This window comes from Sorex araneus, chromosome 1 (assembly GCF_027595985.1).
Source record: "Sorex araneus isolate mSorAra2 chromosome 1, mSorAra2.pri, whole genome shotgun sequence".
NCBI lineage: Eukaryota > Metazoa > Chordata > Mammalia > Eulipotyphla > Soricidae > Sorex > Sorex araneus.
This window is the reverse complement of record NC_073302.1, coordinates 379,384,560-379,396,169: the sequence shown is the minus strand read 5'-3', so window position 1 is coordinate 379,396,169 and position 11,610 is coordinate 379,384,560. Positions and strand designations below refer to the sequence as shown.

General features: G+C 36.5%; 1 protein-coding gene across 2 annotated transcripts in view; it reads right to left on the bottom strand.

Annotated features, from left to right (window-relative positions):
• Positions 1-5,917: 5,917 nt before the first annotated feature.
• THSD7A (thrombospondin type 1 domain containing 7A) overlaps positions 5,918-11,610 on the bottom strand; it is a 465,946-nt gene continuing 460,253 nt past the window's right edge. For both annotated transcript variants that reach the window (XM_055121051.1, XM_055121083.1), the window contains one exon: positions 5,918-11,386. In XM_055121051.1, the coding sequence (XP_054977026.1) occupies positions 11,302-11,386 (85 nt within the window). In that variant the 3' untranslated portion in view covers positions 5,918-11,301. The remainder of the gene's footprint in view (positions 11,387-11,610) is intronic.

Here is an 11,610-nt window from a genome sequence, read left to right as displayed (position 1 = left end):
CACCTTTTCCCCCTAATTAGACTCTGTTAATTTGTAAGATCAAGTCTTTCTAGGACACTGAGCTTGTACTGTAAGTTAATTGCCTTTCCCCTCTCCTTGTGTCTTTTGAATAGTATACTTTAAAGCAATGTCCTTTTTGTATGGACAAAGAAAGATAGTTGTTAATATGCTTTTGTAACATGGGACTTAATTGGCTTCTAATATTATTCACTTCTGGGCATCTGCTTTCTCGACTTAAGTTTCAGTTGCCCTTAGTTCCTAGCACCCCAAAAGCAGGGTCCCATAGTGGGACTGAAAGGACCCAGGGCAAGCTGTGAGTATCCTGGCATCGATATGGGCTAGGCCAAAGTGCCAAGATTCTTAACTGTAATTTAAGAAATTGATTATAGACAAATGCTGTCATGATCCAAAAGCAATGACAAGACTAGGACCCTGCTAGGGATAGGAAAGACTAATCTGGCCTGAGCACTGTAGTCTGAGACTGAGATGACCCCAGGAGAGCAATTCTATAAGCTTAATGTATCTCTTACTATTACCATACAAATGATTAATATTATGAATAATATTATATGTTAGTTTGGCTGAGGAGCGGAGAAACACACCCTTGGGATTCTGCTCTTGGCCAGGTGTCCTGCTGAAAGAGAATCTGTCCTGGACGAAGCCATTCCCTGAGGGAAAGAACTATAACCTATTGATTGTGACCACACCTATATGTAAGCCTCAACCCCCTCATGCTGGGGGATTTAACTAGGCTGTAAGAGTGAAGAAGCCAGATCAAGATCCAGATCCAGAGGAGAAGGAGAATGAAGTAGCATGGGGGAGGAAGAAGCAGGAAGAGAATCAGAGGAGAATGGAGATGGGAATGGAATAAACTGCAACTGAGGCCAACCAGCCTGGCCCCCGTTCCTTCCTTCGCCTGCCCGCCTCATCGCCATTAACATCTCTGGGGTGGGGGAAGTGGCAGGAGACTACCCTGTGTGCCCCTTTTTGTTGTGTTTACACAAGTGGTAAAAACTTCTCTAAATACTTATGCAGCTCTGGATTGTGCTTACAAGTAATGTTGCAGTAAGATAATATACCAATTTATTGCTACATCTACAGGAGATATAAAGATATAGTTGAAACTTCTTGGCTAGAAATTGTTTATTTTTTTTTAAAGCCAAAATGGGAACTATTCTGGAAGGCTTTATTATTATTATTGAACAAATAATCTTTTTGTTATATAATCTTTTTTATCATTACTATCATTCAAAGTCTGAGTGTCTCATTTTGACTTTGTTATATGGAGACACTTAAATTTAATTTTTCTGTGAATTTTCACATGTAGATAATAGCATGAGCATACAAAACTGTTTTTGTGTTGCACATGTGTGTGTGTGCACGTGTGTGTGTGTGTGTGCACGCGTGCTCACGCTTTCAGGATTATACCCTGCTGTGGTCAGGATTTACCTTAGGCTTTGAGTTAAGGGATTACTGTTGACCATGGTGGATAGGGGGAGGGTGGAAGGCTGTTAATGTGGTACAAGGGATTGAATCTGGGTGGGTTGCATGCAAAGCAAGGACCTTGTCCACGATACTACCCCTCAGTCCTTGTACTTTTTAATGGTCTTTATTCACGTCAGATAAAAAAAAATTACATGCACTCTTTGTCCCTTCAACAACAGGGTGGGCTTTTATCTTTGATTTATTTTTAGAAATAATTTCCCTTCCATGGATGGTTGCAAGGTAGTGATATCAGATAAAGCCTTGTAGCCCTTTGGCAAAGGTAGTAAAAAGTGATGAACATTTGGAAAATAGCCCCTAGCCGACAAATATTATAAATGAATAAGCTTTTTATAAAGATAAATTGTGAAAGGGTACAGTTATATATCAGATGTCAGAGTAGCAGCTGGGGGTCATTGGGGATGTGGTTTGACAGATTTTCACTATAATCAGCGTGTTTATGAAAGACTGGTACCCAGGCCTCCGCCTCGCCTCAAGATTGCTTGCTTCCTCTTCTATTATTTCTATTTAGGCTTAGTGGGTCACAACAATTTTGAAATTCTTTCCTTCTTTACCAAAAATTAAAACATTATTCTCTACAAAAAGAAATGCATCTTTAAATGGCTGATTACTGTATTTAAATCATTGTTGAATGTCCTCTATTGTTCCAATGTAAGGAATGAGGAAACACTCTAAATGTATTGTTTTCTTTTGGTTTTAAGGTCAAAAGTATGTACTTTGATCACTGGTTCCACAAAATTAACATAATTTAAACCTGACTAGAAGAGTTAGGCTGCTTTTGTGTCCAGGATTAGAGGCTTTTTAAAAATTTGGCAGTGCTATTGCCTGAATCAGCCTCCCTGCCTCATGTAATGATACTTGCCACTCCCTTCTCTCCTCCTATTGGAACTTGCCACCAGGTGAAGTTAAAATTGGGAGAAAACTATGACAGAATTCTCTTTCTCTTGGAGATCTCCTCAACAGTTTCCTAAATCCAATGGGACACATTCACTGAGCTCACTCAGCTGTGTGATGTCTCAGTCATCAGTTTTCATTGCTTCAACCTCTCAGCAACCATTCCCAGTCACAGCTTTGTGCCTGCTGATGAGTTTAGGCTAATGTGCGCCTCTAAACGAAACAAATATAAAAGGTATTCATGAAGCAAGACTATTGACAAGGTTAAGCTTTGAATGAATTAGATGGTCTCTTAACCCTGGTGACCTCTTTGTAATTGAATGCTATTTAACTTAATCACTTTGTCCATAAAACTCAAAGTTCAATTATTTATTCAACAAGAATTCATTATCTTTAAAAAGTGTTGGGCTTCATTCCAGGCAAGGAATACAAACAGTTCAGGACCTTGTCTTTTCCCTATAGGTAAGAGCAAAAGTAAAAACAGCTAAAATTAAAAAGAAAAATAGTATCAGATACCATAAAAAAAAAGTAAAGAATAAGATAAAGAGAATAGCAGGGTATTTAAGGAAGGCTTCTCTAAGGAGGGAACTTTAAGCAGGGATGTGCATAAATAGGAGCAGCCAGGCTTTTGTCTAGACAAAGAGTTGTTCCAGATAGAGGAAGTAGTAAGGGGAGAGCAGTAAGGAAAGGAAAATCTTTTATTAGAAGATTGGAATCCAGCTGTACCATCTCCGTGTGTGTTGGGAGAAAAGCTTCTTTTGGTCTGCTCTGAGGTGCCATATTACTCCTTGGGCTCTGCCAGGTAGATGTTCCCTGAGCATTCAGAAGCCTGTTACATGTATATTTACCATCACAGGTCCGTGAGGTCCTGGGACAGGTTGTGTCTGGCAGATGTGTTGGTGATAATCTATCCATTATGATCACAAAGGAAGAATGTAACTCTATCTGTAAAATTATAATGGAACAATGTAATCCATCGATAGAAATGTAATGAAACAACGTAATCCTATATAGAACTGAGATGAAATGCATGCTTGCTCTAACCACTGTGACTACATGACTGCCCACCTATGTAAGCTTCGATGTTTGCTCAGTAAATTGAAACCACTTGACGGGACGCCCCCTCCTTCCACCCACCCCCGCTCATGTGCTCATTTCTCATTTCTCAGTTGTTGTGGAGGCCTTGGCATAGGTTTGCTCTTTTCCCTCGAACCCCTCCCCTTAACTGGAGGGAAGCTCGACCCTGTCCACAGGACTCTGAGCGGTGGCCCCTTACTGGACGAGGGAGTGCACCCAACAGAGCCCAGGAGAAGACCCCAACACGGGTGACCATGCTCTTAAGGGTACTATGAGGAGGGGAGAAATAGGAAGCCTCAGTTTTTCCTTCCCAATTACTGCAAGCGGCTTCATTTTAGCTGTCCCCATCATTCATTTTAAACATTGTTGCTAAGTCCTGGGTTATTTCTGATACTGGGAAGTTTATAATTTCCCATGACCATAAATTGTCCTCAGACCTTGGACTCACAGGAGACTAAGAAAGAGTGACAATACCTGAGTATGTGCCTAGGAGGTCTTAAATAAACAGACAATCCCCTTCAGCCTGATGTTAATCATATTTTCATAGCGCAAATAGGCCCTAAATTAAGAAGATACCTCTGGGACTCTGGTGACGAGGGTGTGCAGAAACTTTGCACATCATACTGAACATATATGACCCTATCATTTAGCCTAGAACAAAAACTTTAAAAGCCTACAGATTACATTAAAAAAGAAGTGTTGGGAAACAGAATCCAGAAGGCTATCTTTTCTTGATAAAAATGCTAGAGATTTAGTAGAAGGTCTGAAATGAATGAGCACCTCATCTCATGCATTGTTATCTTAACAGTGTATGTAACAGAAGCCTTAATTCTGATAGCCAGAGGAACCAAGGACAGCAAGCGTCAGAAAAAGAGGCAGACTGCAGAGCATCGGCAGTAGAATTTCAAGGGCCACTGGATTAATGAACTTTAAGGGACATAGTAAGGGAAAATCACGAGACAGCACCAGCAAGAAACCAACATGCATGAAGACTACATGCACAGGACACCAAGGAATCCAAAACTATCTTAAAGCTGTTAAAGAACTTTACAAACATCTGGAATTGTCTGTGTTAATTTTATGTACTGGAGCAATAGCACAGTGGGTAAGGCGGGAATGGTAGCACAGCGGGTAGGGTATTTGCCTTGCACACAGTCATTCCTCCATTCCTCTCAAAGAGCCCGGCAAGCTACTGAGAGTATCCTGCTGCACAGCAAAGCTTGGCAAGCTACCCATGGCATATTCGATATGCCAAAAACAGTAACAAGTCTCACAATGGAGATGTTACTGGTGCCCACTCGAGCACATCGATGAACAATGGGACTACAGTGCTATAGTGCTACAATTTTATGTACAATGCTCCAAACCTATCAGGTTAAATTTCATAGAAACAAAAGTTTGATGAAAGTAACCACTAAAGATTCAGAAGAAACACAAAAGTAATTAGATTGTTCATGTTCATAGTTGTATTGGCAGGATGTAAGCCATAAACTGGAGTTGCAAAATAAAAACCTAAGGGAATAATCTGATTTTGAAAGTATGTGTGTGTATGTATGTCTATATATGAAATATCTGAGTATAGTTAAAACATTTCCACCTAGATTCAGTTGTAATGAACACAGAAAATGAGACTGTAAATCACAAGGAGTTATTTATCAATTATTTGAGGCTAAACTCATATTTGAGAGATTTATATAGTGTTCAGATGATTCTTTTCTTAGTTATATTTCAGCAAATAGCTGTTCAGAAAATTTTGAACTGCAAGCTACCCCTCGCAGTAATGTATCGTAGCATCCTTTGTTGAACGTGTGATTCTGAATTTTGGGAATGAAGGGTATGCTCAATTTATTGTGCATTCCAGCCTTTTTCCGGCTTGGTCTTTGGCATACAGGGTGGAGGGGGTGGGGTAGTGGAGAGGGAGGCAGGAGAGGAAGAGAGGGAGAGGGAGGAGACAAAGATTTGCTTTTTGACTGAGGGTCAGGAAGAGTCATGATCTATTCCATGGTGTTTAACCTTTCTCTGTTGAGAATCTTTTTAAAAAATTGACTGGAAATCAAGACTCATTGTCTATAATTAATCTGATGGCTGGGGCAGACTTCTAAAGTAAATGTTTGTATTTCTTGAACGTATTATTTACATAATGTGTTTTTATTTATTTTTAAAATTTTTGAGCAATATCTGGCAGTGCCCAGGGGCTACTTCTGGCTCCATGATTGAGGATCAATCCCAGTGGTGTGCAGGAAGCCATAGCAGGGCCTGGGAAAGAATCTCAGGACTCCTGCATGCAAAGCATGAGCTCTAGCTCTCTGAACTATCTCCCCATGCCCTTGAGAATTTTAAATTGAAATTGTTAAAAAAAAGACTCAGGAAGGGACATCATAGTAGTAAAAATTTAACCCACATTTGAGTAGCAAATGATACAAAGAACAACAGATACACATAATTAGAATGAAAATGACTTCCTTGTTTGTCAGCAACATATTTACAAATAACCCATATGAAAATGTAAAAAAAGCGTATTACATCTTCACGTGCCATCTGTATTAACTGAATAAAGCTTAGTGACATTATTTGCAAATCCGTTGTTAATTGTACAGACATTTTGTGTGTTAAAAAAGAAATGAACATAATTTAAAATAAATTACAGTACAAGATTTATAAAGCAATATTAACAAAACATCTTACACATATGTATTCTATTTAAACAAAATAAATATTTATGTAATTAAATAAAAAACATCTAGAGAATTAAAATTTATAGAAAGACATTGCAAATTTAATAAGGTTAGATTGTGCAGTGATAAATTTTGACCTCTTCAAATTGCTGTGCTAGAAATAGGCAGGAAAAGTACTGAAAAGATTAATTTTAATGTTCATTTTTTAAAAATAAATTCAGATTTCTAAAAAATAGTTGGGAAAAGTTTAATCAGAATTCAAAGTAGGTGATCTAGAAACCATTGCTTGAAAAAAATCTACAAACGTAACAGTAAGATTGACAGCCAAAAATATTATGAATAAATTAGAGATTTTTGGTTGGTAAAACCTTAATTAATACAAACTAAAAAATTTTTATATACTGTTTAAAAATCTGGCTTAGTAGGGAAAGCACAAAAATTAACTCCATTTATTATATATTTTACTCATTCAAGAATGTAGATATAACCAGCCTTCCCCCACCCACAGAATTATCATGTCATACTGCAAAACCTTTTATAAACTAATTCTTCAGTCTCAGATGTTCAAAGTCCTACTCCACATCAAGGCTGTCTGAGAATGAGACCAGAGCAGCAGGTGGTTGTTTGAGTTCTCACACCTAAATTATTCTCAGAAAAATTCACTCTTGTAAGATTCCTTCCAGATTTGTTTATGGTCTCCCCACCTATCAACACTCCCATTCTTAGAGGAAAAAATAGAACAAGCATTGCATTGAAGTTTGGTTACACATTGACAAATTGTGAGACCTCAGATTTCATTTTGAGAGCATGGCTTTTGCAAATCAAGTCAGACTCCCATTCAGTCTAAGAATGGCGACTTCTTTCTGGTGGTGAATCAGATGCAAGGTTGGATGTGAATGAGGTGGAGACAGGCCGATTAGGAGGGGAAAGTGACTGTGGGTGTTGGCCATTTTATTTTAGAAATGGTCTCCTTTTTTTTTTTTTTGGCGGGGAGAAACATATTTTCCCTGTCTTTTCTTATCACTTCATTTGTGTCTTTGACCAGTACATTTTGTTTAAGTTAAAAAGCTCACCAAGTGATGCTTTGACTTCTATAGGAAGGATATATAGGTGTTCACTTATTTCTTTGATTTTTAAAATCTTCAGCATGTTTTGTAGAAGGTAGTCCTGAGGGAAGTAGGCAAGATTAATTGTGAAGGGAGAAAAAATATGTTAGGAAGGCTCAAAGGACAGAGGAGTTAGAGGGTATAAAAAAATTGTGAGAGATGTTGTTTCCTTCCTCTGAGAAGCCCTAAAAACGGGACTTTTCCTTGAAATGTCAAGACACTTAGGAGGGATTTTATTGAATCACAATGACCATTGCTACTGACCTGAGAATGAATGAGGAGTGTAAAGAAAACATGGCCTAAGACACAAAAGGAAAGATATGAATCACCCAGAAAAACAAATATAGAGTAGGGTGACATGTCTACAAGATATTGTCACTAGTTCAACATTCTCCTTTTTTTCTTGACTGTCTTAGGTACATATTTAAACAAAAGTCATTACTAATTTTTCACAGAGCCTACCAGTGTCTTATAATTTGTGCTTTGTTCTAAGTCATTATAAACTATATGCACTTTTCAAATTAGCTTAAGCTATGCTCTAGTGTTATTAGAATGACTTTGAAATCAAAATTATGACCAATATCCTAGATTAGGTATCGATGAGGGAGCTATTCAATGCTTCTCAGGAGACATTAGTTATGCTATGCCTATGTGGTTACTATTGAAACAGTCTAACAATGTATCTTAATACAGTATCAATATTTTGTTTCTTACACATAAAGCAGAGCATAATGCTGAAAGAAAAACATTTTTTTTTCTTTTGCTGTGCTGGGGATCAAACCAAGGTTCTCAAGAAGGCAAGGTCTGTGCTTTATCATTTAGCCACATCTGAACCCTCAAACAATTCTTAATCTTTGTGAGCTCCCAGACCGTTTTATAAGGCAAAAGTATCAATAGATAAGTTACTACTGTATTCCCCTTCTGAATTCTTAGAAAAGGAGGAATAAGGTTTTGATGAAATTCCAGGAAAGTTTTTAAGTCCTCATTGACTGATGCCAAGAACAAAAATAAGGCCATTTTCATGTTATAAACACTAAGACAATAAACTTCACTTGACCAAAATAGCCAGTCAGCTAACTTTCCCTCTCTTCTTCGTTCTAACAAGAGGCTACTCAGTATTTAGGCTATTCAATATTTATCCTAGTAATTAACTTCTAACTTGTTCCCTAGTTTTAGATTATATTGAACCTACTCCATACAGGTAGTTCTGTAAAAGTAATCTGTTTACAAGTAAAATCCTGTTTTTAATAATATTTAAAATTTTGACTTATGTAATTCTTACATAGGTAAGAATTTCAATTCACCTTATGAATTAATGACAATGTACAGGATAAGCATAGCCTAAGTAGAAACACTTTATTTTATTTAATAAATTCAAAATTATTACGTGCTGCCCACATTTTATCAAGTAATTATTTGAATTCCTCACATAGCCTCACATAACTGCCACTCTCAACTATTTTGGAGAAAATGGAGTTTCTTTTATTTAAAAAGACCAAATTGGGGATTACTTAGCAGACCCCTGAGTTATAAATATTGACAATCACAGGTTCTTTTTAATATTATCTTTCTCTTCTTTATCAATGACAGATGAAAAATATTTTTATGAATTTCCTTATTTAAATACTTGGTTTTAATTCTTACCATTCTGATTGTTCACTGTAAAATGATTTAGATGGCCTAAAACAGTGAATATTGAATGAGAACTCAACACTACATTTAATTGCTATTCAAAAAAATTTATAAAAATCTGTTCATTTCTGAAACAATGGTATCTTAACATGTCCTTCGTAATCTTTGAAAATATTCTAGTGAACAGTAGGGGGAGTTCAAACCCTAGTATTAAGTAAAACTACACATTTCAAACCACTGTTAGACCAACATAACTATGCTTAAGATTAAAATAGCTTGTTGCACTATTTTTTAAATGGCCTGAAAACCAAATATCCTTCCCTCTCCCAAACGCTATTGAAGTAAATGTTCTTTTTTAATGGCACCTTTGAATTTTCTTTTCATACAAAAGCCAGCCAAGTTAGTTATTTTTTCTCTGGGTCGTTCCTAGCGTTACAACTGTGAAAAAATATATATAGCTACTTAAGATATGGTGACAATTTATTCTTATTTGCAGTGGTAGGGGCTTGAACCCAGAGCTTCAAACATTCAAGGCTGGAGCTTTCCTGCTGAGCTATGTCCCTAATCTCAGTACAGTGATAAATGAAGGATTACTTTTTAATCTTTAAATACTGATCACAGTGTGAGGATAAATGAAGGAAAACTAAAGAGGATATCATGGAGAGTTAGCAGTGAAAAAACTAGACCACTGGTCAGTCAACTCTGACCTGCAAATGCTGCCTGCTGGCTACATATATATATATAAATACTGAATGCAGTTCTGGGGATCCAACCCAGAGCCTCACACATGCAAGCTAAGTGCTCTACTGCTGCATTAATCCTTTCCCCTGACTTTTCTTGAACTCTTGAAGATTTATTGGAAAGTAGTCGTGCTCTTTCCTTTATGTGTTGTGTTTTGTCTATGGCAGTGCTGCTACAACAGTAGAATCGAGAACCTGCAGCACAAACCTGTCTGAAATAGTTCTTATCTGGCCTTTTTTTTACAGAAAACATCTGACATCCTTGGTCTAGATATGTAATGTAGTCTTGGGCAACTTTTTTTTTTCTTTTTAGAATTTCAGTGTTTTAAATAATTCACTAAAAACACTGCTTTACATTTTACTGATGAAAGAAACTAAACTATACATCTTGAAATATGTTTGAATAGGATTGATGAAAACAAATCAGGGAAGAGGAAAATCAACATACAATTCTGATTTCTTTTTGTTACAAAAATCACTACATTATTTTCTCCTTCTGCTCAATTTAAAAAGACAATCCGCTTCTTTTTTTTTCTTTTCTTTTTTTCTTTTCTTTTCTTTTTTTAACAAAGATAACAAATATAAAAATCTAGTCGTAAACAGCCTTCAAAGTACAATAAAACCAACCAGGGGAATCCACATTTTGGAGGGTTAATGAGTTCTGGACTTACACACTTGAATTACTGCCGTATTGTTGATTTCACATGCCTGCAGTACTGAAGTGTCTACAGCAGATAAATAGCTATTCCATCCCATTGCCGAACTTAACTCTCTTCAGGATACAAAAACTTTTAAGTGTCTCCATGACATTCTGAGCACAGATGTTTTTATACCGTATGAAAAGAGGCAGTTTCTATGGCAATACTGGTTAAGTGCCTATCATGCTGCACTAATATAGTGCAAAAATGTGCCTTCCGTGTAGCAAAAAAAGATACAGGCAACCAGTTTGAAAATTAGGGAAAGAGGAAACATATTAACACAAGCAAATTAGTTTTCCAGACAATAATCACTATAAAATATTGAATTAAGGACTCTTCTAAGATACTAGTACATGTCCGGCATTCGTAATTTGGAAAGATAAGAATCAAGTCTTAAGCAAAAGAGTCTCTGCCTCTGAAAACCAGGTCAATAAAAGCTACCATCCACCGCCAAGATGTTGAATTTTTCACTGAGTTTTCTGCTCAGTTTAGAGCTTATTTCTTAAGATTAATCATTAACATGTACATAATGTGTTTTATTCAACCGAGTATACATGTTGTTGTGTTTGAATATAGTATTGTAGAGATCTTGGTTTAAACAGGTCATGCTAAAATATTAACTATCGCTTAATATCACAGACAGAGGCTTGCATCAGGCATCCTGATTGGCCAATTCCAACACTATATTTCTAGAGAACCAGGTGAATTGTCAGTTGGTAAATTTCACAAAAGATGATGAAATTCTCATAATGCAGCATATATTCAACTAAATCTGTAATTCCCAGGGCTGATGGACTCTATGGAAGTGGTACTGTCTTGAAATCTTCAATGGCACTGTGATTTTCACTCCTTATGATGATCTTTTAAAAAGTTAAGCTTTATTTTAATCCACACAGTTTGGAAAGCTTTGTGGCCTCCGAATATCTACTGCACGGTCTGAAAGCTGAAACTGGTTGTTGACAGGATAATTAATATTTTACATGTCTGCATCTCCATCATAGGCTAACGTTAAAGGTTTCAGCCGGTTGTTTTGCCTTCTTTGAGGTTTCTTTGGCTTTTTGCTATAAAACATTAATAAAGTGAGAACAAAGAAAATCAGTCTTTCATTGTAAATTTCATTTTTTAGTATAAAAATGAAAACATATTGATTTAGCTTGCATAATTCCCTGCAGAACATAAATTCAAACTTAAAAATTTGGGTTTGGGGTATCTCTAAATTCCTTAATTTTATGCTCTAAATAAACTGGAAATAGAGCTCTTAAAATATTTTATTACTCTATAAAAT